This window comes from Sprattus sprattus, assembly GCF_963457725.1.
Source record: "Sprattus sprattus genome assembly, chromosome: 11".
Classification (NCBI taxonomy): Eukaryota; Metazoa; Chordata; class Actinopteri; order Clupeiformes; family Clupeidae; genus Sprattus; species Sprattus sprattus.
In genome coordinates this window covers 30,232,604-30,260,337 of record NC_137909.1, presented here as the reverse complement: position 1 = coordinate 30,260,337, position 27,734 = coordinate 30,232,604, and the positions used below count along the sequence as shown (strand labels likewise).

At 48.6% G+C, this 27,734-nt stretch overlaps 1 protein-coding gene across 1 annotated transcript; it reads left to right on the top strand.

The window, feature by feature from the left end:
* Positions 1-27,686, top strand: tbc1d2b (TBC1 domain family, member 2B; the record flags this gene model as incomplete). The annotated part of the gene is given in 16 exon segments (XM_080847935.1): positions 1-15; positions 18-380; positions 3,727-3,880; positions 8,601-8,775; positions 11,217-11,407; positions 12,900-13,144; positions 18,356-18,619; positions 18,960-19,133; positions 19,362-19,472; positions 20,035-20,213; positions 21,903-22,137; positions 22,385-22,644; positions 23,309-23,426; positions 24,888-25,073; positions 26,999-27,120; positions 27,491-27,686. Coding segments are annotated over 16 exon segments (2,988 nt in total).
* Between the last annotated feature and the right edge of the window lie 48 nt (positions 27,687-27,734).

The window sequence follows — 27,734 nt, the reverse complement described above, 5'->3', positions numbered from 1 at the left end:
ATGCATCCGCTCAAGAGACTCGCAAGAAAGTTCCAAGAAAGATGCACGAAGAGGATGGTGGTAAGGCCGATCCGAACAGGAATTCACGGGTTTTGACCACGAAGTCTCTCGACGTGGCCGAGCTTGATGCTTCGAAGGAAGATGCCCCCAAGTTATGCGGCTACTTAAACAAACTTGCAGGCAAGGGGCCGTTGCGGGGCTTCAAGACCCGATGGTTTGTCTACGACCCGAGGAAATGCTATCTATATTACTTCAAGAGTCCACAAGACGCACTCCCGCTCGGACATATTGAAATAGCCGATGCATGCTTCAGCTATGAAGTGGAAGGCGATGAAGGACAGTTCGAGATCCGTACTGCTGGGAAGGAGTTTTTACTCAAGGTAACGAACTCCGTCAGCCACGCACTATAGAACTAATGTTATGTTTGTGAGACTCTGTTTGGCTCTGTTTACCTGCATACTGCGAACTGATGGTCGTTATTCAGTCAATGGCCGTTATCTTGTCCGAAAATATGCTAACTAGCTACATTCAAAGATAAGCTCTGAGGTGACTGTCTCGGAGTTAGAAACAGGCTAGTATGTCAGTCATGCCTAAAACATGTCGAGAAAGGAACACGATTTTGCACGCTGTGTTTCCCTCAATGCTTGGCATGTGATATAGAAACGCCCATCTTCATTGGCATATAGACAATGTTGTACTAATTGGGAAGTAGACTAGCCGGTATTGTTGACCTGTCAACTGTGTTCCAGCAGGTCATGTGCCCCTAAACAACTATTTGTGTTGTTTGGGCGTATTCTTTGACAGCTGTTTGACATGTTGTCATGTAGTTAGAGCTATATGATTAATCCGACTCACTGAAGTGACTAACGTTAGCCTGCTTTAGGAGTTGTTCATGAATACGTACAGGGGTGAAGATTCCCATTTAATTAAGGCTATGCTGGCGTGCTATCAATTTTTAGGGTTGACGTGGGTATAGGAAAATAAGTACAAATAAGTGCCGCATTTCTGGTCCTTGGCTTCCACTGAAAAGCATAGGGAGGCTTGGGTGGATTCCTTGAATTCATTTCTTTTGAGACTAAATGGACATTCAAAGAGCAAAACGTTTTCAAACCGGGTGAACTTTCTTTCTGAGTGGTGTGATATCCTAAACAGGCAGTAATTCTCCTGTGGTAGGTACCTATAGGCTATGGACTACTAGTGCCTGTACTGAGTCATTTAAACACCTTGGTCTGGGATGTGGTGTGATAATTGTAATTTTAGGATGAAATCATGTAGCATACATTTCCTTGGAGGTCAGTTACTGCTGTGCAGAGAGGATGTGTCCTCAGCCGGCATCTGTGAGGGAGGACTTTGGAGAGTTTGATGTTCAGGAGTTTTCTGGTCCTGTTGTTCGTCCAGCTCTCTGCAGTGCTTGCAGACTGTCAGACTGGCAGCGGTGGTTCTGTTGTTCGTCCAGCTCCACAGCGGTGGCAGACTGGCAACGGTGGTTCTGCTGTTCGTCCAGCTATGCAGCGGTGGCAGACTGGCATCAGGGGTCCGGTTGTTCGTCCAGCTCCACAGCCTGGCAGACTGGCAGCAGTGGTCCTGTGGTTCGTCCAGCTCCACAGCGGTGGCAGACTGGCAGCAGTGGTCCTGTGGTTCGTCCAGCTCTGCAGCGGTGGCAGACTGGCATCAGGTGTCCGGTTGTTCGTCCAGCTCTGCAGCGGTGGCAGACTGGCAGCAGTGGTCCTGTGGTTCGTCCAGCTCCACAGCGATGGCAGACTGGCATCAGTGGCACTCAGGGAGGCCTTCAGTAGAGACGCGTGAGGCTTTGCTTCCCTGGTCCAGTCCCTGGTCCAGTCTCTGCCACGTTGCTTTTCCCTGGCACGCTGGTTTACTGGGTGCCAACACATGGCATGACTTCACATTGCAATGCTGGCCGGAGGATCATGGCTAGTTTTCCGAGGGGTTTAATTTGCAGTACAGTCTTCGTGTTTCTCATCAGGTCATGATCACGTTGATGTCATTGAATGCTCTGTTATTTGTGACCGGTCACACACCGGACAGGTTTGTTATTGGCTTGCATCGCATCGTATGAATCTGAATGAATGTTGGTGGTGGTCGGAGGGGCCGTAGGCGTTGATTGGCAGCCACGCTTCTGTCGGTCTGCCCCAGGGCAGCTGTGGCTACTGATGTAGCTTACCACCACCGGTATGACTGTGTCTAAATGATTACTGAACTCTGGACTCTGTAAAGCGACTTTGAGTACTTACTGAAGCGCTATATAATATTAAATATGATTGTTTGCTTGTTTTTAAGGTGCAATCCATAATTCTTGTCCAATAGGCTACAGGTTTTGTCGTATCCAGTGACAGTGGCTAGCTGTCATTCTCTAGCCACCCCTCCTGATGTTGGCACATAGTCACACAGTCATGGCTCTGCTTATGGGAAACGAACATGGTGGCTCGGACTGACTCATGAACACTTCAGGAGCATGGAGACTGTCAACATGGCAAATTGTATCTTTATGTGGAGGCTTTTTTGGCGCTACACCCAAACTGCTCTTCTGTCACGCTCGCTCTCTCTCTCTCTCTCTCTCTCTCTCTCTCTCTCTATCTCTATCTCTATCTCATTATCGTTTTTCTCTCTCTCTCTCTCTCTCTCTCTCTCTCTCTCTCTCTTAACTGACTGCCTGTTAGGTGTTGGTATGACATGGTTAATGTGTGACAGTGTAAAAACCCAAACAGGAGCACTGATGGAAGTGAGAGTGAAAGGAAAGTGTGTGTGTGTGTGTGTGTGTGTGTGTGTGTGTGTGTGTGATGTACACACCTGACTGTATTCTAGATTCGGGTTGAAAAAAGCCAGACCCCATGACCAGAGAAGTGGCATGTGTGAGGTCACAGCAGAAGAGAGGCTTAAAATAGGTGTCCGAACATGAACATTGATAAACCACGCTTCAGTACAATTGAACGAAAGCTGTACAAACTGTACTGTTCTAACCAAGGTTGTGTGTGTGTGTGTGTGTGTGTGTGTGTGTGTGTGTGTGTGTGTGTGTGTGTGTGTGTGTGTGTGTGTGTGTGTGTGTGTGTGTGTGTGTGTGTGTGTGTGTGTGTGTGTGTGTGTGTGTGTGTGTGTGTGTGTGTGTGTGTGTGTGTGTGAGAGAGAGATGGCCTTCAGTGTTTCTTACCCAGTTTTTGAGATCCCATTTTACACTCAGAGAACTGGGAAATTATTATTGACAGAGACGGACACGGACACGGACACGGACACGGACACGGACACTAGAGACCGAGACCGGGACAGAGACAGAGACATTAGACACATTAATGTCATGGAGTTAAATGTATGTGTCCATTGACTGCGTTGTCAATGCTGTCACATTAATGACATGTGTCCCATGACTGTGGTGTCATGGCTGCGTTGTTGACTCAATGCTGTGTCTCTTGTCCATGCGTCCTGCAGGCTCCTAATAAGCAGGTGATGCAGTACTGGCTGCGTTGTTGACTTGTGTGTGTGTGTGTTTCTCTTGTCCATGCGTCCTGCAGGCTCCTTATAAGCAGGTGATGCAGTACTGGCTGCATTGTTGACTTGTGTGTGTGTGTGTGTGTGTGTGTGTGTCTCTTGTCCATGCGTCCTGCAGGCTCCTAATAAGCAGGTGATGCAGTACTGGCTGCGTTGTTGACTTGTGTGTGTGTGTGTGTGTGTGTGTGTGTGTGTGTGTGTGTCTCTTGTCCATGCGTCCTGCAGGCTCCTAATAAGCAGGTGATGCAGTACTGGCTGCAGCAGCTGCAGCAGAAGCGCTGGGACTTCTGTAACACCCGCGGGGCCGGCACCGTCAGAGACAGCTGGAGCTCGCCCACCACCCTCTACCCCCTCACCGGCCTGGTGGCTAAAGACACAGGTACGCTCTCCTCCTCCTCCTCTTCCTCCTCCTCTTCCTCCTCTTCCTCCCCCACCACCCTCTACCCCCTCACAGGCCTGGTGGCCAAAGACACAGGTACGCTCTCCTCCTCCTCCTCCTCCTCCTCCTCTTCCTCCTCCTCCCCCACCACCCTCTACCCCCTCACAGGCCTGGTGGCTAAAGACACAGGTACGCTCTCCTCCTCCTCCTCCTCCTCCTCCTCTTCCTCCTCCTCCCCCACCACACTCTACCCCCTCACAGGCCTGGTGGCCAAAGACACAGGTACGCTCTCCTCCTGCTCTTCCTCCTCTTCCTCCTCCTCCTCCTCCTCCCCCACCACCCTCTACCCCCTCACAGGCCTGGTGGCTAAAGACACAGGTACGCTGTCCTCCTCTTCCTCCTCCTCTTCCTCCTCCTCCTCCTCTTCCTCCCCCACCACCCTCTACCCCCTCACAGGCCTGGTGGCTAAAGACACAGGTACGCCCTCGCCCTCCTCCTTCTCCCCCTCCTCCTCCTCCTCTTCCTCCTCTTCCTCCCCCACCACCCTCTACCCCCTCACAGGCCTGGTGGCCAAAGACACAGGTACTCTCTCCTCCTCCTCCCCCTCCTCCTCCTCCTCTTCCTCCTCCTCCCCCACCACCCTCTACCCCCTCACAGGCCTGGTGGCCAAAGACACAGGTACGCTCTCTTCCTCCTCTTACTCCTCTTCCTCCTCCTCCTCCTCCACCCTCTACCCTCTTACTGGCCTGGGGGCCAAAGACACAGGTACGCCCTCGCCCTCCTCCTCTACCTCCACTTCCTCCTCCTCTTCCTCCTCCTCCCCCACCACCCTCTACCCCCTCACAGGCCTGGTGGCCAAAGACACAGGTACGCTCTCCTCCTCCTCCTCCTCCTCCTCCTCCTCCTCCGCCTCCTCCCTCTTCTGCAAGTGCTCCTGTCATTGTGTGCTTAGTATATAGGGAGATCACACACTGGGAAAATGCATGATCCTGTCCGACTGTTTAGGGTAAAAGCAACTGATTCAGGTACAGGGTCCTTGTGCTTTGGCATGGAGATGTGTTGTCTGCCAGTGATCAACTGCCTTTCAACCCCCTGCAAACAGAGCAAATAGAGATATTTTTCCAGCAAACTGCCGGGCAATATCCCAATCCATGCATGGGAATTTGTTGTTTTAGGTGGAAAGCTTCGGCTCATGTAGACTTAATTCCTGATGAGTGACCGAACGGAGATGACCCATGTCTGAGTCACATTTACTGTAGCTGTAGTCCTCCTGGCTTGTTGCTCTGTCAGCTGCAGATCCAGTGTCTTGCAACGCCTCAAATATATGCAAACTGTATCAGTTCTGTCCCCAGTAACGCTTCCCTCAGCACAGGCTCCATCTGAATGGAATGTCAGACTGTCAGATTGTTCCGGTACATTTGTAAGCTGAGTGACCAGAATGAAAGTGATTGTAAACGCAGGTGTAGTGTTTTGATGTGCTGGGCGGTTTTCTGCAGACAGATCCAAAGTCCACTGTCCACACGTGACCTCTGAGTGTAAACACTATCTGACTTCAGCACACTTCCTGACGCAATGTGTTCTCATCTCAGGAAACGCTCCTACCTCAGATCGAAATAGAAGATCAAGTCGCCATGTACTATTAAGACATAGCCGAAAAACTGCAATCGCAAGTGTGATGCTACTTTTTGAAGCAACAACTGCCTTGTTGTATAAGTACTTTTTTTATTTCAAACAAAAGCGGTGAGCACATTAATTAAGCAGGATATTCTCATTGTCTTAATCTCTCTGTTGTCTCTAGATCATACATGCTCTATTTATGCACAAAGCCACAGGTGCATCCACCTAGTGGTTGGGGCCAAATATCACTTATCAATACAGCAAGCGAACCAAATGAAACACTTTTTCTAGTATAGTAGATAAGAGCTCTGACTGGGGATGAAGAGCTCTAGTGTGCTGTGAGCTGGGTTTGTGTGCTGTGAACTGGGCTAGTGTGCTGTGAGCTGGGCTAGTGAGCTGTGAGCTGGGCTAGTGTGCTGTGAGCTGGGCTAGTGAGCTGTGAGCTGGGCTAGTGTGCTGTGAGCTGGGCTAGTGAGCTGTGAGCTGGGCTAGTGTGCTGTGAGCTGGGCTAGTGTGCTGTGAGCTGGGCTAGTGTGCTGTGAGCTGGGCTAGTGTGCTGTGAACTGGGCTAGTGTGCTGTGAGCTGGGCTAGTGTGCTGTGAGCTGGGCTAGTGTGCTGTGAACTGGGCTAGTGTGCTGTGAACTGGGCTAGTGTGCTCTAGTGTGCTGTGAGCTGGGTTTGTGTGCTGTGAACTGGGCTAGTGTGCACTAGTGTGCTGTTAGCTGGGCTAGTGAGCTGTGAGCTGGGCTAGTGAGCTGTGAGCTGGGTTTGTGTGCTGTGAACTGGGCTAGTGTGCACTAGTGTGCTGTGAACTGGGCTAGTGTGCACTAGTGTGCTGTGAGCTGGGTTTGTGTGCTGTGAACTGGGCTAGTGTGCACTAGTGTGCTGTTAGCTGGGCTAGTGAGCTGTGAGCTGGGCTAGTGAGCTGTGAGCTGGGTTTGTGTGCTGTGAACTGGGCTAGTGTGCACTAGTGTGCTGTGAACTGGGTTTGTGTGCACTGCTGGTTGCTACCCTTAACAAACACTTGATAACATGAGACACTGGGCTCTTTGCAAAGGTGTTTGCCTCTCTGCTGGTTCTTTTAACATTACATAATCCTGTTTGGAGGGATGTTATCAGCAGAAAGGATCATAATCCTGTGTGGAGGGTTGTTATCAGCAGAAATGCTTCTCTTGCCAGCTGGAAGTGTCAGCGCAAAGCTATTTATGTGTGTACACTACACTTCCTCATGGGCTGTGTGTGTGTTTGTGTGTGTGTGTGTGTGTGTGTGTGTGTGTGTGTGTGTGTGTGTGTGTGTGTGTGTGTGTGTGTGTGTGTGTGTGTGTGTGCGCTGTGTACCTAAGAAGTCTCTAGGCGTGAACGTTTTCACTTCCCCGCGGCCAACCAGGGGATCCCCCTCCTGGGTCACAAGGCTGGTCACAGGTGCACTCCCCAGGGGGAACTGCTACTGTGTGTGTGTGTGTGTGTGTGTGTGTGTGTGTGTGTGTGTATTGTAACCATTTAATCATCTGTGTGATTGATGTGTTTATTATAAGTATCGGCACTTAGCAACTGTGTTTGCACATTCCTGTCCGTGGCAACAAGAGTGACACATTTACGCAATTAATATGGATGTTATCAAAAGCTAACATCACATTCTGAACACGCTACTCTTTGTGCTCGGGTTGCTTTGCAAATGCAGTGGTACGTTCATGGACTGAAGTGACTTTGTCTCCTGGAGAAATAAAGACCCAGGTGTTTAAACTAGTTACTGTCTCCTGGAGAAATAAAGACCCAGGTGTTAGACTAGTTACTGTCTCCTGGAGAAATAAAGACCCAGGTTTTTAGACTGGGGCCTGTCTCCGTGGACCCCTCAATGACTTTGTCTCCTGGGGAAATAAAGACCCAGGTGTTTAGACTGAGGCCTGTCTCCGGTCTCCCTGGACCACTCACTGACTGCCGTAAGCACACCGCCGTCAGACTAAGACACGAGGGAGGGATGTGGAACAGTTCTTCTAATGAGACTGACGTTAGAGTAGTGACGACGATGATGATGATGATAATGATGAGGTTAGCAGTCTCACGCTCTGGAGTGAGTACCCAGCATGCCCTGCATGGCTCCTGTAAGCTGAAGTCGTAATCGTCAGCATCAGCAACATCATGGTGCTCAATATGGCTGTGGTTTCACTGGTAAGCTGAAGTCATCAGCATCAGCAGCAGCAGCTGTGGTTTCACTGGTCAGGCCTCGTCCACCCCCACAACTTTCTATTTCACAGCGATGGTCCTCAGCCCATGATTATTTTAAGGAAGGCCTGACCTCAAACACATGCATGGTTATGGCCTAGAAAGTCTTAACACAATGTTTATCATATAAACCCAGCTCTGTGTCTAAACCCACTACTGTTTATCATACAAGCCCAGATCTGGGACTAAACCCACTGTTTATCATACAAGCCCAGTCTTAATCCCACTACTTATCATACAAGCCCAGTCTTAAACCCACTACTTATCATACCAGGTGTGTTTACCACATGACACACCACCTAAGTTATGTCCTATCCCATCATCCACTGCTCTCCAGTCCTTATAAGGGTGGGCTGTTTATCCTGGCGTCTTGAGTGAGGTGCTCAGGCCTGCTTAGGCCTTTAGTAAGGCCCAACTGCTTACTGCTGCACAGTGCATCATGCCAGGAGGACATGGACATGTGTGTGTGTGTGTGTGTGTGTGTGTGTGTGTGTGTGTGTGTGTGTGTGTGTGTGTGTGTGTGTGATTCTGTATGTGTTTTAATGTGTATTTCTCTGTTTGTGCTATTCTCTTTGTGTGTGTGTGTGTGTGTGTGTGTGTGTGTGTGTGTGTGTGTGTTTGAGATTCTGTATAGGTTTTAATGTGTCTCTCTGTTTGTGTGATTCTCTGTGTCTTCATTTGTGTGTGTGTGTGTGTGTGTGTGTGTGTGTGTGTGTGTGTGTGTGTGTTTTTTTGTGTGTGTGTTATTTTGTATAGGTTTTAATGTGTCTCTCTGTTTGTGTGATTCTCTGTATCTTCATTTGTGTGTGTGTGTGTGTGTGTGTGTGTGTGGTTGTGTGTGTGTGTGTGTGTGTGTGTGTGTGTGTGTGTGCACCACAGGGACCGCTGCTGCTGTGCTGTATGAGAAGCCTAGCGAGTGCATGGAGAGCGTGCGGAGCGACTTCGCCGTGGAGACTAACACCAACGGCCTGGTGGGCGTCGAGTCGGCACGGCAACCATCAGCGCCCCTCACCCCAGCCCTCAACTCCCTGAAGAACTGGGGCTCCGAGCTCAGGTGAGAGGGCCACACACACACACACACACACACACACACAGGGCCCCTTACCCCAGCCCTCAACTCCCTGAAGAACTGGGGCTCCGAGCTCAGGTGAGATGGCCACACACACACACACACACAGCGCCCCTTACCCCAGCCCTCAACTCCCTGAAGAACTGGGGCTCTGAGCTCAGGCACGCACGCACGCACGCACGCACGCACGCACGCACGTATGTAGGTCTCGCCTGTAGAACTGGCTGGATGAGTGTCTACTGTTCCCATTCCTTACTAAAGTGGTTCCTCACATTGTTGTTGTTCTGTGTTATTGTTCAGCGCTTGTGTGGTTCAGTGTTTGTGTGTGTGAGGGCATGTTAGGCTTGGACGGTATCCATTTTTTCATGCCGTCACACCGTCCTGACATTTCACTGGGGTGTATGGTATATGACGGTATTTGTGTAAATAAACAACAACAACAAAGCCTGTAAAAGCTGGGCTACTAGGGATAGCATTGTAGCATGGACGACCTCGTCTAGCCTACAATGCTGTGTCTCTAAAATGCAATTAGCCTATTTAGACACGTCTTGCTGGGTTTAAATACTCAGGGCCCTTAGAATATTGATTAGATAGGAGATAAGCGTCCTTCTTCCATAGATTCAGCATATACAGGTAGCCTACGATGACACTGACGCGGAGGATACCACCACATTAGCTAGGCTAAGCAGAGATGACGTGAGGCTGGCAGTTAAATCAAATCTTTTGTAGTTGGAATAAGTCATGAAGTTCAAGTTATATGTGGCAATATTGTCATGATTCTATATCTAGTCATATTTATTTGATTAGCTAGGAGAAATGAGCTATATAAAAAACACTTCTCAGAGTTGGGGAACATTGTCAGAGCAAAAGGAAGCAAGTTTTTCTTCCGGGACAACGTTGTACTTTGCCTGGCTGAGGTTTGTAAAAGACCATAAGGATTGAACCAAAGCCGACTGGAGGGTCTCCTAGTTCGTCTTCTCTGATGAGTCCAATTTCACAGTAGGTGCAAGACTCTGTGGCTTGTAGGCCTCTCCAGGTCTCCGTCTAACCATCAGACGACCATGTGTTGGGCAAAGCTGAAAATTGGACTCATCAGAGAAGACGAACTAGGAGACCCTCCAGTCCGCTTTGGTTCAATCCTTATGGTCTTTTACAAACCTCAGCCAGGCAAAGTACAACGTTGTCCCGGAAGAAAAACTTGCTTCCTTTTGCTCTGACAATGTTCCCCAACTCTGAGAAGTGTTTTTTCCAGCAGGGCAATGCTCCATGCCACACAGCCAGGCCAGTAAAGGTGTGGATGGAGTATCACCAGATCAGGACCCTGTCATGGCCAGCCCAATTTCGGGACCTGAATCCCATAAAAAAACCTCTGAAATGTGATCAAGAGGAAGATGGATGGTCACAAGCCATGAAAAGAAGCCGAGCTGCTTGAATTCTTGCACCAGGAGTAGCATAAAGTCACCCAACGGCAATGTGAAAGACTGGTGGAGAGCATGCCAAGACACATGAAAGTTGTGATTTTAAATCAAGGTTATTCCACCAAATATTGATTTCTGAACTCTTCCTAAGTTAAAGCATTAGTATTGTGTAGTTTAAAAATGAATATGAGCTTGTTTTCTTTGCATTATTCGAGATCTGAAGACACTGCATCTTTTTTGCTATTTTGACCAATTGTCATTTTTCTGCAAATAAATGATCTAAATGACAATATTTTTATTTGAAATTTGGTAGGAATGTTGCCAGTAGGTTATAGAATACATCTAAAATGTACATTTTACTTTAACACATACCAATAAATAGTAAAACCAGAGAAACTGATAATTTTGAAGTGGTCTCTTAATTTTTTCCGCGGCTGTATGTAGTACCGTGATGCCGCCCAAGCCTAGTCCGTGTGTGTGAACCCCTAGTAGGAGAGAAGGCAGAGGAGTTTGTGTGAAGTGCGTTTGAGGCCTTGCAGGTCCACTGACGAGGATTAGACACGTGGTCCACAAACGATGATATCATCCTCAAAGATGCCAAGAGTTGAAGCCTGGATCTGAGCTCAGCACAACAAGTACAGTGGAGAGAGAGAGAGAGACCGAAAACTCCGGTCGTGTTTCAAACGGATTTGGTTTGAACTTTGTTCGTCAAAACCATTGTCTACAGATCTCGTAAAATGCTGTTCTAATTAGTCCTCTGAAATGCAGCAGGAGTCAGTGTGCTGCAGAGCCCTTATTGCCCCTATATAGAAGTGAACCCCAGATTAGATACAGGAGGTCTACACTAGACAGGTGAACCCCCAACTACTTTAATACCTTAATCAGACCCCGGTGGCCCTCGATTCTTCCCCTCATCTGACCTCCTCTCTCTCTCCCTCTCTTTCTCTCTCTCTCTCTCTCTCTCTCTCTCTCTCTATTCTCTCCCTCTTTCTCTCTATTCTCTCACAGGAACTCCATGTCCCACCTGCGTGCCGGTCGGGGCAGTGAGAACCGGCGCAGCGTCTTCTACGCGGCGGGGTCCGGTGCGGGGGTGTCCACTGAGGACTGGGAGATGCTGGACCATCCAGCCAAGGACCCCCCCGAACCCAAGCCCCAGATGGAGCACCCACGCCGTGTGAGCCCTTCACACGCACACAGACGTGAGAGCCCTACACACACACACACACACACACACACACACACACACACACACACACACACACACACACACACACACACACAGACGTGAGGGCTCCCATCCCACTCTTCACAGATGGCCACAGATGGCTCACTCACTTGAAAAGTCACTCACTGTCCCGATATAGTGTCATGGTTACAATATTCCACTAACTCATCAGTGGTTCTGCTTAAGGTTCCTTCCTGACTAACAGGGAGTTTTTTTTTCTTGCCCCTGTTGCCATTGTGCTTGCACTAAGGGGTTCAGGCTCTGTAAAGCGCTTAGAGACAATTGTATTGTGATGATGCTATATAAATAATACAATTGACCCTTCCGCAAACTCCGCCCCCCTTAGCAACGTTTGGTATATCAGTCAAGCATTCACGTTTCCCAGGTTCTCAGCATTGGTATGAATGGGGTGGCAACATGTTTTCAACCGTGTCAATTTCAGCTCTACCCAAAGAAATCATAAGCATTTTTTGGAAAAACAGCAAGATCTCAGATCGAAGCAGGCAAAAGGGTCTGCAATATGCTTATATAGGCTACAACCACGACATTACATGCCGTGTTTGTAGACAGACAAATGCTAAGGCTAACAGGTTCATTCCAGCTATGTTTATTTGTTCTATTATCTACACAGTCGCTGCTACGCAAACATGTAAGGTGGTAAAACTGAATCGTATTTTAAGCAAGGGTTTTCTCACGTTTTCGATGCAGTGGGCAGATTTTAGCGACATAGCTTCTTGGAACAAAGTAGGTGCTTCTGTTTATGTTGCTGACATTCAGCTGCTGGGGGGGGTCGTCTACATTGTTTGATCCACAGCAGGCATTTATCTCTCTGGGTCTTGGGTTTCGGGAAGGGATAAAATGTTACCCCTCCCTCCAGCCTTTTTGGATATCGACTGTCAGAATTACACACTCCATAAGCACAACGTTTCATTTTCTCTTCTCGAGCAGACGTCTCTCTCATTGACTTCCATTCATCAAAATGGCTCGCTTGACTGAGGTCCTGAGCTTAGTAACCGTTGCCATGCTATGATTGATCAGTTACCGTTTTGGGGAGTGGTCGCGGAAGGGTCAATTGTATTGTGATGATGCTATATAAATACAATTGAATTGAATTGAAATGTGGCATGGTACATTGTGTTAGTGAAGACTGACATAAATTCAAGTAAATTCAATTCAATTTTATTTATATAGCGCCATAACAATACAATTGTCTCTAGGCACTTTACAGAGAGCACAGAGCCTGACAGATGAGTTGACAGTCGACACACACACATCCTTGGGAAGGTGTGTCTGCAGATGATACACAAACATGCAGTGAAAGTCTTTCCTCTCATCGTGTGTTTTAAAGCATGATCTCTCCCCCCCCCTCCTCTCCAACCAGATTCCATCGAAGGTTAAACTTAAAGGCCTCTATGTAAGTCCTGTAGAACTGATGATCTCTTCCCCCCCCTCTCATCTCCACCCAGATTCCATCGGCTCAGCGTTCACCTTTGACTTTGGTCGGAGCACGGGACGGGCACGGCGCCCCTTCCTGCGTGAAGGCCTCCTGGGCTCGGCCCGGTCCAGCCGCAGCGCCGAGTTGTCTCCGCCGGTGGAGTGTAACGGCAGCAAGAGCTCCGAGCTGCAGCTGCGCCTCCACAACCAGCAGGAGGAGCTCTCGCGCATGCAGGAGGAGCAGACGCACCTCAAAGAAGAGCTCGCCGGACAGAAGGTAACTGTCTTCTCCGTTTTCTCCGTTTTCTCCATTTTCTCCGTCTTCTCCGTCTTATCCGTCTTCTCCGTTTTCTCATAGTCATAAAATCAGACATTTATATTTACATTTACATTTAGTCATTCAGCAGACGCTTTTGTCCAAAGCGACGTACTAAGGGAGAGAACAGTCAAGCTTAGAGCAATAAAAACCTGGCGTAACAATAAATGCTACTTTGCATAAGAAAAAGGTAAGCACTAGTCAAGGTGCCAGTGAGGACGGGACATGCTGAGTTGGAGGAGCGCTCATCAGGCTGAAAGGATGAACGCCAAACAGAATGCTGTCCTGATTTTCTACACCCGAACAGAGGGTTACCAAGGTTACCAAAAGACATTTCTCAAAAATCTTTCTTGTTGCCTCCGTTGAGAAAAAAAAGAATTCTTCAAGCAAATAGAACTATAAAGTTGCATGGCAACATATTAGTTGCTGACTTCAAGTTACCTAGCCCAGTGGTGTATTTCAGTGAGGAGAGGCTAGCCCAGTTTGGAGGTGATGTTGTGAGGAGAGGATAGCCCAGTGGTGTATTTCAGTGAGGAGAGGCTAGCCCAGTGGTGTATTTCAGTGAGGAGAGGCTAGCCCAGTGGTGTATTTTAGTGGGGAGAGGCTAGCTAGTGGTGTACTTCAGTGGTGGAGCAGCTAGGCTAGCCCAGTGGTGTATTTCAGTGGGGAGAGGCTAGCCCAGTGGTGTATTTCAGTGGTGGAGCAGCGATTTTAGTGGCGAAAGGCTAGCCCAGTGGTGTATTTCAGTGAGGAGAGGCTAGCCCGTGGTGTATTTCAGTGGGGAGAGGCTAGCCAGTGGTGTAGGCCTATTTCAGTGGTGGAGCAGCTAGGCTAGCCCAGTGGTGTATTTCAGTGGGGAAAGGCTAGCCCAGTGGTGTATTTCAGTGAGGAAAGGCTAGCCCAGTGGTGTATTTCAGTGAGGAAAGGCTAGCCCAGTGGTGTATTTCAGTGAGGAAAGGCTAGCCCAGTGGTGTATTTCAGTGAGGAAAGGCTAGCCCAGTGGTGTATTTCAGTGAGGAAAGGCTAGCCCAGTGGTGTATTTCAGTGAGGAAAGGCTAGCCCAGTGGTGTATTTCAGTGAGGAAAGGCTAGCCCAGTGGTGTATTTCAGTGAGGAAAGGCTAGCCCGTGGTGTATTTCAGTGGGGAGAGGCTAGCCAGTGGTGTAGGCCTATTTCAGTGGTGGAGCAGCTAGGCTAGCCCAGTGGTGTATTTCAGTGGGGAAAGGCTAGCCCAGTGGTGTATTTCAGTGAGGAAAGGCTAGCCCAGTGGTGTATTTCAGTGAGGAAAGGCTAGCCCAGTGGTGTATTTCAGTGAGGAAAGGCTAGCCCAGTGGTGTATTTCAGTGAGGAAAGGCTAGCCCAGTGGTGTATTTCAGTGAGGAAAGGCTAGCCCAGTGGTGTATTTCAGTGAGGAAAGGCTAGCCCAGTGGTGTATTTCAGTGAGGAAAGGCTAGCCCAGTGGTGTATTTCAGTGAGGAAAGGCTAGCCCAGTGGTGTATTTCAGTGAGGAAAGGCTAGCCCGTGGTGTATTTCAGTGGGGAGAGGCTAGCCAGTGGTGTAGGCCTATTTCAGTGGTGGAGCAGCTAGGCTAGCCCAGTGGTGTATTTCAGTGGGGAAAGGCTAGCCCAGTGGTGTATTTCAGTGAGGAAAGGCTAGCCCAGTGGTGTATTTCAGTGAGGAAAGGCTAGCCCAGTGGTGTATTTCAGTGAGGAAAGGCTAGCCCAGTGGTGTATTTCAGTGAGGAAAGGCTAGCCCAGTGGTGTATTTCAGTGGGGAAAGGCTAGCCCAGTGGTGTATTTCAGTGAGGAAAGGCTAGCCCAGTGGTGTATTTCAGTGGTGGAGCAGCTAGGCTAGCCCAGTGGTGTATTTCAGTGGGGAGAGGCTAGCCCAGTGGTGTATTTCAGTGGTGGAGCAGCTATGCTAGCACAGTGGTGTATTTCAGTGGTGGAGCAGCTAGGCTAGCCCAGTGGTGTATTTCAGTGGGGAGAGGCTAGCCCAGTGGTGTATTTCAGTGGTGGAGCAGCTAGGCTAGCCCAGTGGTGTATTTCAGTGGTGGAGCAGCTAGGCTAGCACAGTAGTGTATTTCAGTGGGTTCACTTCTCTACCGACTGACTAGGGTTATGGCGGGGGGTGGTGTTGTGTCCTTTATGTGTGTGTCTGTGAATGTGTTTGGAGCCGTGTGTGTGTGTGTGTGTGTGGTGTGTGTGTGTGTGTGTGTGTGTGTGTGTGTGTGTGTGTGTCTGTGAATGTATTTGGAGCCGTGTTGTGTGTGTGTGTGTGTGTGTATGTGAATGTGTTTGGAGCCGTGTCGTGTGTGTGTGTGTGTGTATGTGTGTGTATGTGTGTGTGTCTGTGTGTCTGTGTGTGTGTGTGAGGATTTGATGTGTGTTGGGTGTCTGATAACCCTTCCTGTATTAAGGTGTGTTCACTAAAATGAGAGGGAGAGAGAAACAGAGCACTTCTGCATGTGCTAGTACCTCGTGAGATTTTAAAAGTGTGTGTGTAAGTGAGGATCTGATGCTTGTTGGGTGTCTGTCAACCCTTCCTGTATTAAGGTGTGTTCGCTAAACTTCTGCATGTGCTTGTGCCTCATGAGATTTTAATAGTGTGTGTGTACGTGTGTGTACGTATACGTGTGTGGCGCGAGTGCCTCATAAGATTTTAATAGTACTTTCCAACTTTTAATAGAACTTAGGTTTCATGACATAATGGTTTTAGCTGACTGTTTTCTTTCCTCTCTTTCTCTGTTTCAGCCTAGTGGTTAGTCTTCACAGGTATTGTTGACTGTTTCACACCAATTTGACACACACACACACACTCACACTCACACACACACACACACACACACACCAATCTGACAGGTTGTTTGCTTGATGGTGAATAATCAACAGTCACCCCTCGCTAACTCAGTAGCATTTACAATCAGTCGTGTCTGTTGAATGTCTTGCAGGGTCTCTCTAACAATATTGGCCTTATAAGTAGGAAGCGTGTCTGTGTCTGTCCTGACTCTAGGTGACAGGGGTGTTGTTGATGATGATGATGTTGATGTTGTTGTTGTTGTTGTTGATGATGTTGATGATGATGTTGTTGTTGTTGTGGTGATGGTGTGTTATAATTTTAAAACTTCTTATGACTTACAGTTTGTATCATTTACCTTCTACCAAACCTAACAGTTTCACTAGCAGATACATCAATTTGCCCCTCCTGTAGTGCATCTTGCTCTACGTGACAGACAGACAGACAGACAGCGAGAGAGACCCAGACAGACAGACAGACAGACAGACAGACAGACAGACAGACAGACAGACAGACAGACAGACAGACAGACAGACAGACAGACAGACAGACAGACAGACAGACAGACAGACAGACAGACAGACAGACAGACAGACAGAGATTTTTCCCTCTTGATTTACAGTAGAGCCAGTGAATATTCTCCACCGTGGGGTTTATCTGTTGGCCTTGCTGCATGTGACGAAGGGATTTCTTGATTTTGTTTGAATTGGTTTAATGTAATTAGGTGAGGTTTGTCTAAAATTAGATTTTTTTTTTTTTTTTTTTAAATGAGCATTGCGGGGCTGAATGAAACATAATTAATTCAGAGAAAAATAGTTTCATGAATCGGCTTTGAGTTGATGTTGGAGAAGGTCTAGCTTTGGCATGTCGCCAGCCCCTAAGGTCCAGCTTTGGCATATGTTGGAAATTCTCTTTATTTGGAATAACCCCTTGAGATGTACCATCTCGTTTTCGAGGGGGTCCACACCACAGCACCATCAGACAGTAAACGTACATTACATGGACATAAAACAACATAGAAACAACAATAAGACAGGACAAACAAAAACAACACACAACAAACGATCAGCAGAATTCCAGCAAGACATCAGATTAGATCTCCCCCGCCCCTGGGGGTGCAGCGCTCAGATGGAAAGCCCCCTGCAGTCTAAAAAAAGAAAAAAAAAGAAGCAAAACAAAAAACAGGCATCTCCTAGATTGCATCATCGGGTCCTCGCCTTCCATTGACCAACTGCCATGAACTAATCTCACATCAGATCCTCACACACACACACACACACACACACACTAATGGCAGAGATAAACTGCTCTCACATGAAATCTGTATATGATAGCTATAGCTATATAGTTAGCTGACAGTTGAAATTCATCAAAGACCAATGTATCCCTCAGTGAATGCTTGTCTGCCCCCATGACAATGGATATACTGTGAGCAGTGGCAAAGCTCAATATAACTTTTATTGAAGGCCAGTAGGTCCTAATTGGGCGAATTATAAACTTAGGAACTGTAATACAACGTGTCATTTCCCGACAGAATTGGCTATCCCCTTCCCTCCACCTCCTTCCTGATCGCCTCTTAGTTCTCCCTTTCTCTTAAAACACACACACACACACACACACACACACACACACACACACACCCCTAACTGATTAGTTCTCCCTTTCTCTTAAATCTCATCCAGCTGGATCAAGGGTTGATTATCAGTCTGGCTTTAGGCATCTGGGTATCTTGCACCCTCTCTACCCCCCCAACAAACACACACACACACACACACACACACACACACTCCCCTAACTGATTGAATTAATCATCCGGGGTATTTTAACACACAGTAGTCAATAGGTGGGGTAAGCTTGGGCTCCAAGTGTCCGCAGGTCTGGTCTTAACTGAGGGTGAGAATTGCAGAGTTCAAAGTTCATAGTTCATTTAAGACTTCAGCCTTAAGCTGCAGTGTTTTTGTGAACTCCCAAGGCAGACAGTCCGGTCTGTGTGAAGGAAGTCCCACTCAGGGTCTGAGAGGTGCCTGTGTGTGGCTCTCTGCTCTCCTTACCCCCAGGGGTGCCTGTATAGTTCTCTCTGCTTGCATCGTGGAGTTCAGAGTTCTTAGTTCATTTAAGACTTCAGCCTTAAGCTGCAGTGTTTGTGTGAACTCCGACTGCAGCCAGTCCTGTCGGCGCTCTGAGAGGTGCCTGTGTGTAGCTCTCTCTGCTCTCCTAACCCCCCCAGGGGTGCCTGTGTGTGAGGGTCTCTCAGCATTCCTCTCGGGTTTAAAACATGGCCCCAAGAGCTCGCAGAAAGATGCCCAGGTTGGGCCAGTTCCTCCCGTGGCCCATGCAGGGCTGCTGTCTGATGGTGGCCTTCTATCTCCTCTATCAGGAGCTGGTGAGACTCCTGCAGCAGACGCTCCGGAGCACCCAGTGCGAGCGGCGCCCCGTGGTGCCCATGCCAGCTGCGTCGGGTGGTAGCGACCCCGTTGGGCAGGTGCAGGCTCAAGTGCAGGCGGATGCCCAGGCGCAGGCGGACGCCGCCCTCCTCCTCCAGGAGCGTCAGGGGCAGATCCAGGCGCTGTGCGGGCACATGGAGAGGCTGGCACTGGAGAAGGACAGCCTGCAGCAGGAGCTCAAGACGCTGAAGATCAAGGTGGGCGAGATGTGAATTTACATTGTCTGTTTGTTTTTTTTGTTTTTTTTTCCTGAATGAAACTGTTGCCTTTATTGTGTTGGATGCCTGCCTGTCTAGGGATTGGGGGGGAGGGAGGGGGTGGGGGAGGCGAGGGGGGAAGGGGGTGAGTGAGGTCACCCTTCTTATTTTGTATTTTCTTTCTGTATCCAAAACCTATGATCTCCTCAACGAAATAGGGTTGGGCAGTGGGGTGAAAAGTTTACAACCATGTATTTTCATTTGCGCTTGTATTTACTACTTGCATGTTGTAAACCAAAAATCAATAAATACAATGTTTAAAAAAAAAAAAAAAAAAAAGGTGGGCGAGATCAACGAGCAGCTGGGCATGCTCATGGAGACCATCCAGGCCAAGGACCAGGTCATCATCAAACTCTACCAGCAGGAGCAGGAGGAGGAGGGGGGCGGGCAGGCAGCGGCCGACGGAGGCTCCCCACTCGGCAACAAGGACCAGCTCGAGTTTAGCAGCCTCAAGGTAGGGAGACGTTATGGTCAATCAATCGATCAATCTTATACTAACTTGGTATAGGGCAGTTTACTTTTACAGAAGTCTATATAATTCTTCTTGTCCGTGAAATAACGTTTGGAGTGTGTGGTTGTAACCGACTGACTGTGGTGTCTGGAGTGTGTGCTTGTAACACACTGACTGTGTGGTGTCGGGGAAACTGGTTGTAACACACTGTGACTGTTTCTTCTCCCTCAGGACAATCTAGAGGGCTACAAATCCCAGAACAATTTCCTGAACAAGGAGATCCTGGAGCTGACTGCCCTACGCCGGAATGCTGAGAGCAGGGAGAAAGCTCTGGAGGCAAAGGTAAGTGTGTGTGTGTGTGTGTGTGTGTGTGTGTGTGTGAGGGGGGGGGGGGGCTGAAGACTGGGGGTTATTTATTTATATGTATTAAAGTTAGTCAGTGTGAGCGCTGAGGGATCTGTAAGGGTGAGGGTGTCTAGGGGCTGAAGACTGGGTGTTATTTATGTTTCCTGACATTGTGTTAGCAGCTGAGTGTCTGTGTGCTGGTTTCCGCTCTGCGGGTGTGTGTTGCTGAGTGTGTGTTTGTGTTAAACCTGTGGTTGTTAGAGATGTGAATGTGTAAATATGTCAGCATGTTCTCTGTGGGACTGTTTTTCCACGTTGTGTATATATACTCATCTAAGTTTTTATATGTGCTATGCTTGCTCGGACGTGTGTATGTGTGTCAACTCTCTGTTTCGTCTCTACTGACACAATTCCCCTCCTGCACATGTAGGTGTTTTTGTTGACGTTGGTGTTTGTGTTGACGTTGGTGTTTGTGTTGACGTTGGTGTTTTTGATGATTATGTTGTTTGTGGTGGTGTTGTTGATGACGTTTTTAAAGATGTTGTTGTTGTTGTTGTAGTACACAGCCATGGAGGCCAAGCTGTGCCAGGTGGAGAGCAAGTACCTGGTGCTCCTGCAGGAGGTGAAGACTCCTCTGGGCACCTCCTCCGAGGTCATCACCCGCCTCCTGGAGGACGCGCTGGAGGTGGAGAGCGGAGACCAGCAGGAGCAGACCTTCCTCAAGCCTCACACCGTCAGGTAAGAACCCAACACAGACACACCTGTATGTCAGGTAACAACACTACACCTTCCTCAAGCCTCACACCGCCAGGTAAGAACCCTCTACAGACACACCTGTATGTCAGGTAACAACACTACACCTTCCTCAAGCCTCACACCGCCAGGTAACAACACTCCTCAAGCCTCACACCGCCAGGTAACAACACTACACTGACACACACCGTCAGGTAACAACACTACACTGACACACCTGTTCATCAGGTAACAACACTCCTCAAGCCTCACACCGTCAGGTAACAACACTACACACACACACCGTCAGGTAACAACACTACACACACACACCTTCCTCAAGCCTCACACCGCCAGGTAACACCACTACACACACACACCTTCCTCAAGCCTCACACCGTCATGTAACAACACGGCACAGACACACCTATATGCAGGTAACAACACAACACAGACACATCTCTACGTCAGGTAACAACACTACACAGGCATACCACTACGTCAGGTAACACAGACAGTCAATCTCTCACCTCCAACACCCCACAGTGCTATCTCTGTGTCCCGCCTCTTCCTCATGTGTTATGTGTTACGTATCTGTCTGACTCCTGAAAGGCTGGTGGGTATGTTGTGTAATCTCTTCGTCTCTCTCTCTCTGTCTCTCTCACTCTCTCTCTCTCTCTCTCTCTCTCTCTCTCTGTCTCTCTCTCTCGCTCTCTCTCCCCCTCTTTCTATCTCTTTCTCTCCCTCTCCCCCTCTTTCTATCTCTCTCATTCTCTCTTTTCTCTCTCTCCATCTCTCCCTCTCTCTCTCTCTCTCTCTCTCTCCCTCTCTCTCTCTCCATCTCTCTCTCTCTCTCTTTCTCTCTCTCCCCCCCAGTGAGTATGATGTGTACGGCTTTAAGACTCTCTCTCTCTCTCTCTCTCTCTCTCTCTCTCTCTCTCTCTCTTTCTCTCTCTCCCCCCCAGTGAGTATGATGTGTACGGCTTTAAGACTCTCTCTCTCTCTCTCTCTCTCTCTCTCTCTCTCTCTCTCTCTCTCTTTCTCTCTCTCCCCCCCAGTGAGTATGATGTGTACGGCTTTAAGACTCTCTCTCTCTCTCTCTCTCTCTCTCTCTCTCTCTCTCTCCCCCCCAGTGAGTATGATGTGTACGGCTTTAAGACTCTCTCTCTCCCTCTCTCTCTCTCTCTCTCTCTCTCTCTCTCTCTCTCTCTCTCTTCTCTCTCTCCCCCCCAGTGAGTATGATGTGTACGGCTTTAAGACTCTCTCTCTCCCTCTCTCTCTCTCTCTCTCTCTCTCTCTCTCTCTCTCTCTCTTTCTCTCTCTCCCCCCCAGTGAGTATGATGTGTACGGCTTTAAGACTCTCTCTCTCCCTCTCTCTCTCTCTCTCTCTCTCTCTCTCTCTCTCTCTCTCTTTCTCTCTCTCCCCCCCAGTGAGTATGATGTGTACGGCTTTAAGACTCTCTCTCTCCCTCTCTCTCTCTCTCTCTCTCTCTCTCTCTCTCTCTCTCTCTTTCTCTCTCTCCCCCCCAGTGAGTATGATGTGTACGGCTTTAAGACTCTCTCTCTCTCTCTCTCTCTCTCTCTCTCTCTCTCTCTCCCCCCAGTGAGTATGATGTGTACGGCTTTAAGACTCTCTCTCTCTCTCTCTCTCTCTCTCTCTCTCTCTCTCCCTCTCTCTCTCTCTCTCCCTCCCAGTGAGTATGATGTGTACGGCTTTAAGACTCTCCCGGAGGAGGAGGATGAGGAGGAGAAGCTGGTGGCAAAGGTGCGTGCGCTGGACCTGAAGACGCTCTCGCTGACCGACCAGGAGGTGTCCGTCAGCGTAAAGTGGGACAACTACCTGGCGGGCACCATGAACCGCGAGATGGCGCGCTCGCCCGAGCTCAAGGCGCTGATCCGCAGCGGCGTCCCCCACGTCCACCGGCCCAAGGTGACCTGTTGTCATGTGATGCCCTGTTGTGATGTGATGCCCTGCTGTCGTCATATGGTGCCCTGTTATCATGTAAAATGTATCTATTTAACATTCATGTAACGTTTACTTATTCATCTATCTGTGTCTCTTTACAAGTATTTGTAACCCCTCCCCCTTTTCTTTCTTCCCTACTGATGGCGCATTGTGTTACCTTTGTGTATGAAATGCGCCGTACAAATAAAGTTTGATCTGATTTGATTTGAAGGTCTGGCGCTGGTGTGTGTGGCTACACACCCGGAAGGTCCGCGAGTGCCTGGCGGAGGACTACTACCGGGGTCTGCTCAGCCTGGCCGGCGAGAAGCAGAACCCGGCGTCCAAGCAGATCGAGCTGGACCTGCTCCGCACGCTGCCCAACAACAAGCACTACTCCTCGCCCGAGTCCGACGGCGTCCAGAAGCTACGCAACATGCTGCTGGCTTTCTCCTGGAGGTGCCCCGACATCGGATACTGCCAAGGCCTCAACAGGTGCCGCTTATTAACACACCTCCTCTATGTTAGATTAACACACACACACCTCCTCTATGTTAGATTAACACACACACCTCCACTATGTTAGATTAACACACACACACCTCCACTATGTTAGATTAACACACACACACCTCCACTATGTTAGATTAACACACACACACCTCCTCTATGTTAGATTAACACACACACCTCCACTATGTTAGATTAACACACACACACCTCAACAGGTGGCACTCAAGAGTTTCATCCTGTTTCCTTCACACATGTTAGATTGTATATTTGATGTTGTTTATGTCATTGTACTCTTGTGATTCCTCTGTCTTAATCTTAATTTAGTTCCCCTGATTGCAGTGAAACCTCATAAATTCATAGACTGTTGGTGTGAAAGAATGTGTCAAGCTTTAAGTCTTAGATTTAACACATTTTGGTCCCACTTTACATTATTTGTCTTTATTATAGTGACCTTAAGACTTCTATCTATTCATGTGGTGTTGATTCCATAAAATGCGGTCTGTATTTCTATGTGTACTTGATGTTTCCGTCCACCATCAGACCAGCGTAGTCTAATGATGTTCGATGTTTGGGGCTAGTGCCGTAGATGTAAGGTGCGGGTCACTGGGATGTGCTCTGAGCGTCTCTGTCTCTGTCTCTGTTTCAGGCTGGCAGCCATCGCCCTCCTGTATCTGGAGGAGGAGGATGCCTTCTGGTGCCTGACTGCCATCGTGGAGGTCTTCATGCCACGAGACTACTACACCAAAACACTGCTGGGCTCACAGGTACGCCGCTGTTAACACACTCTCTACCCTCCTGCTCTCACAGGTACGCTGTTGTTAACACACTCTCTCCCCTCCTGCTCTGCGGAGTGTTTCGTTACCAGTCTGTGTTTCGTTACCAGTCTGTGTTTCGTTACCAGTCTGTGTGTCGGTTCCAGACAGCGTTTCGTTACCAGTCTGTGTTTCGTCACCAGTCAGCGTTTCGTCACCAGTCAGCGTTTCGTTTCCGGTCTGCGTTTCGCTCAAGGGATGAAAACACTCCCAGGGCTCTCTGCCTTGGCTTGGTGTGCCTGTCTGCGGTGGATGATGTCATAATCATGCGACGGGAGTCAGTTGGGTACGGTCCTTGGGGCTCTGTGTTCGGTCACTGGCTTGTGTGATCCAGCGGCGTCGCTGTTGGATGAGTCACAGCCCTCCGCTTCCTCTGATCTCTACTCGCCCTGAGCCTGCATCAGAAGTGTGTGTTTGATACCAGTTCTGCATCAGAAGTGTGTGTTTGATACTGTAAGATGATACGGTACAGCAATGTAAGGACATCTTCGGATAGGATATTTGATCATTCCTTTGACGTGTCAGCCAGCCTGAGACGCACTTTAGACCTTAGACGAACACCTGAGGAAAGACGACCTGATTGGCTTTTTGAAAATGAAACTGTGTGTGCTGCGTGAGAACTTGTCCTCGATCTTCTTCTTTTCTTACCTGATCGTTGTGACTCTGCTCCTTGCCTCTCTTCCTCAGTGTGGAGTCAAAGGTCAAGGGTCGTGAGGTCAGAGTTCAAGGGTCGTGAGGTCAGAGTTCAAGGGTCGTGAGGTCAGAGTTCAAGGGTCGTGAGGTCAGAGTTCAGGGGTTCTATGCCGTATCTAAGCTTTCCCAAAAACTCTGCTTTTCTGAATAGAGATCGGATGTTGTTTCTGAGATCTGTTAAAGCCAATCTCCCAACCTTGGTATATAATACTGAAAAAATAACTTGAACGTGATGCTTAATACCGTTTAGAGGAGGATTTTTGATCATTTTCACAGTTTCCTTTCAAACTTGAATATCTATGTATGCATTGTATAAAAACCATTCATGGCTTAAGCCTTAAATTAAAGAAGACCCTTCGGCCATCAGCTGCAGTTAGTTAAAGTTTTTTTTTTATTATGTCATTTTAGTTGACATTTCAGAGCAGCATAAGTAAAACATTTGTCATAAAAAAACATAACCGCTTATTGTAAGACTTTAAGTCTGTTTTTGTGCTGCAGGCTGGCATTGCCATTGGCCTTGACCTCGTGTGTGTGTGTGTGTGTGTGTGTGTGTGTGTGTGTGTGTGTGTGTGTGTGTGTGTGTGTGTGTGTGTGTTGGTGTGTGTGGTGTGTGTGGTGTGTGTGGTGTGTGTGGTGTGTGTGGTGTGTGTGTGTGTGTGTGTGTGTGTGTGTGTGTGTGGTGTGTGTGGTGTGTGTGTGGTGTCTACGGTTCTCCCTCAGGTGGACCAGCGCGTGTTCAAGGACCTGATGTGTGAGAAGCTGCCCCGGCTGCACGCTCACTTTGAGCAGTACAAGGTGGACTTCTCCCTCATCACCTTCAACTGGTTCCTGGTGGTCTTCGTGGACAGCGTGGTCAGCGACATCCTCTTCAAGATCTGGGACTCCTTCCTGTATGAGGGGCCTAAGGTAACTAAGGCTGGTGTTCTAACTCTAGGAGGGGCCTAAGGTAACTAAGGGTGGGGTTCTAACTGTACGAGGGGCCTATGGTAACTAAGGCTGGGGTTCCTTCCTGTACGAGGGGCCTAAGGTAACTAAGGGTGGGGTTCTAACTGTAGGAGGGGCCTAAGGTAACTAAGGGTGGGGTTCTAACTGTAGGAGGGGCCTAAGGTAACTAAGGCTGGGGTTCTAACTGTAGGAGGGGCCTAAGGTAACTAAGGCTGGGGTTCTAACTGTAGGAGGGGCCTAAGGTAACTAAGGCTGGGGTTCTAACTGTACGAGGGGCCTAAGGTAACTAAGGCTGGGGTTCTAACTGTAGGAGGGGCCTAAGGTAACTAAGGCTGGGGTTCTAACTGTAGGAGGGGCCTAAGGTAACTAAGGCTGGGGTTCTTACTGTAGGAGGGGCCTAAGGTAACTAAGGCTGGGGTTCTAACTGTAGGAGGGGCCTAAGCTAACTAAGGCTGGGGTTCCTTCCTGTAGGAGGGGCCTAAGGTAACTAAGGCTGTATAGCCTTACCTGTTAACCTGTTACCTGTATAGCCTTACCTGTTAACCTGTTACCTGAATAGCCTTACCTGTTAACCTGTTACCTGAATAGCCTTACCTGTTAACCTGTTACCTGAATAGCCTTACCTGTTAACCTGTTACCTGAATAGCCTTACCTGTTAACCTGTTACCTGAATAGCCTTACCTGTTAACCTGTTACCTGAATAGCCTTACCTGTTAACCTGTTACCTGAATAGCCTTACCTGTTAACCTGTTACCTGAATAGACTTACCTGTTAACCTGTTACCTGAATAGCCTTACCTGTTAACCTGTTACCTGAATAGCCTTACCTGTTAACCTGTTACCTGTATAGCCTTACCTGTTTACCTGTTACATGTATAGCCTTACATGTTAACCTGTTACCTGTATAGCCTTACCTGTTAACCTGTTACCTGAATAGCCTTACCTGTTAACCTGTTACCTGTATAGCCTTACCTGTTTACCTGTTACATGTATAGCCTTACATGTTAACCTGTTACCTGTATAGCCTTACCTGGTAACTACACTACTCTTTAGCTCTGTGGACCAGTGTTTGCTGGGTTGGTCTCCCATTCCCTTCTTCTAGAACTCCAATGTTTGCCTCATCTCACATTAAACGTGAGTGGCTTTTCTGGCTGATGGGCTATTAGAAGATGTCCACAGTGCCAGCTTAAACTGTCCAATGAGGCAGAGTTAGTGGGATGGAAGGACATATATTTTGAAAGGGAAACCAGTGAGAGAGTGAAAGTTGGAAGGACATTGAGTGTAAGCGAGAGGGTAAGGAAAGTCTGAAGAATAGCGAAAGAGATGAAGGCCGACAGGGCAAACAGTCCTGTGCTTGAAGAATCTCTTTCAGTCAGAAACTCATTAGAAACTTGGACGTCGTGTTCAGTCCAGCCCAGTCCAGCCCAGTCCATTCCAGTCCAGTCCAGTCCAGTCCAGTCCAGTCTAGTCCTGGCTCAGTGATCATCACAGCTTGGACACAGCGCTCCCTCTTGCCAGAGCGTTGCCGTGGAGAGCAACCAGGAAGACGGATGAGCAACAGGAGGTGTTCTGTTAAATGAGCCGTGTGATTCGTCGACACGGCTGTCTCTTCTGTAAAGAGAGCGTTCTGTCCTCAAGCCAGAGTAAAAAAAGAACAAAAGAACAATTGGTTCTGTGCGTCAAGAATAATGTTACAACTCTTTAGTGCCGGTTTCAAATGTCAGGGTTATCACATGGCAGATCCTGAGATCAATACCTGCAGAGCTAAGTGCTGTTCTCTTTGAAAAAATAAAAAAATGAGTTTAAAGCCTGCTCTCTCTCCCTCTCTCTCCCTCTCCACTCTCTCTCTCTCTCTCTCTCCCTCTCTCCCTTCCTCTTCCTCTTCAGATCATCTTTCGCGTTGCCCTTGCCGTCTTCAAGTACAAAGAAGAGGAGTTTCTGAAGCTGCAGGACTCCATGGCCATATTCAAATACCTGCGCTACTTCACGCGCACCATCCTGGACTCCAGGTAGGGTCTGCTGGGCAACATGGCACCACCAGCTCCACGGCCATTGGGCTCGATCACAAGTGTCCTCTAAAGTTAAAATACAAATAAAAACATGGATTACTTCTTTTTTTTCATGTTTGTGTTCTTCAAATAACTTTAAATGGATGTTTGCGTTCTTTGACAAAGTGACTGTTGGTGACGGAGGTCTCCTTAACAGTAATTTTAATCAATCGAATCAAATCGAATTAAGCAGTCTGTTTTCTGTGCGGCTCCCCCTACAGGAAGTTGATGAACATAGCACTAAGCAGTCTGTTTTCTGTGCTGCTCCCCCTACAGGAAGTTGATGAACATAGCACTAAGCAGTCTGTTTTCTGTGCGACTCCCCCTACAGGAAGTTGATGAACATAGCGTTCGTGGACATGAACCCGTTCCCTCTGCGTCAGATCCAGAACCGCCGCACGTTCCACCTGGAGAAGGTCCGACTGGAGCTGACGGAGCTGGAGGCCATCCGCCAGACGTTCCTACGGGAGCGCGAGATCTCCCAGCATGGTCGCGACCTCATCAGCGACGACGAGGAAGACAACTAGACACGCAGCAGCCAATCAGGGCCGCAGGATTTTCTATTTCAGCCCCGC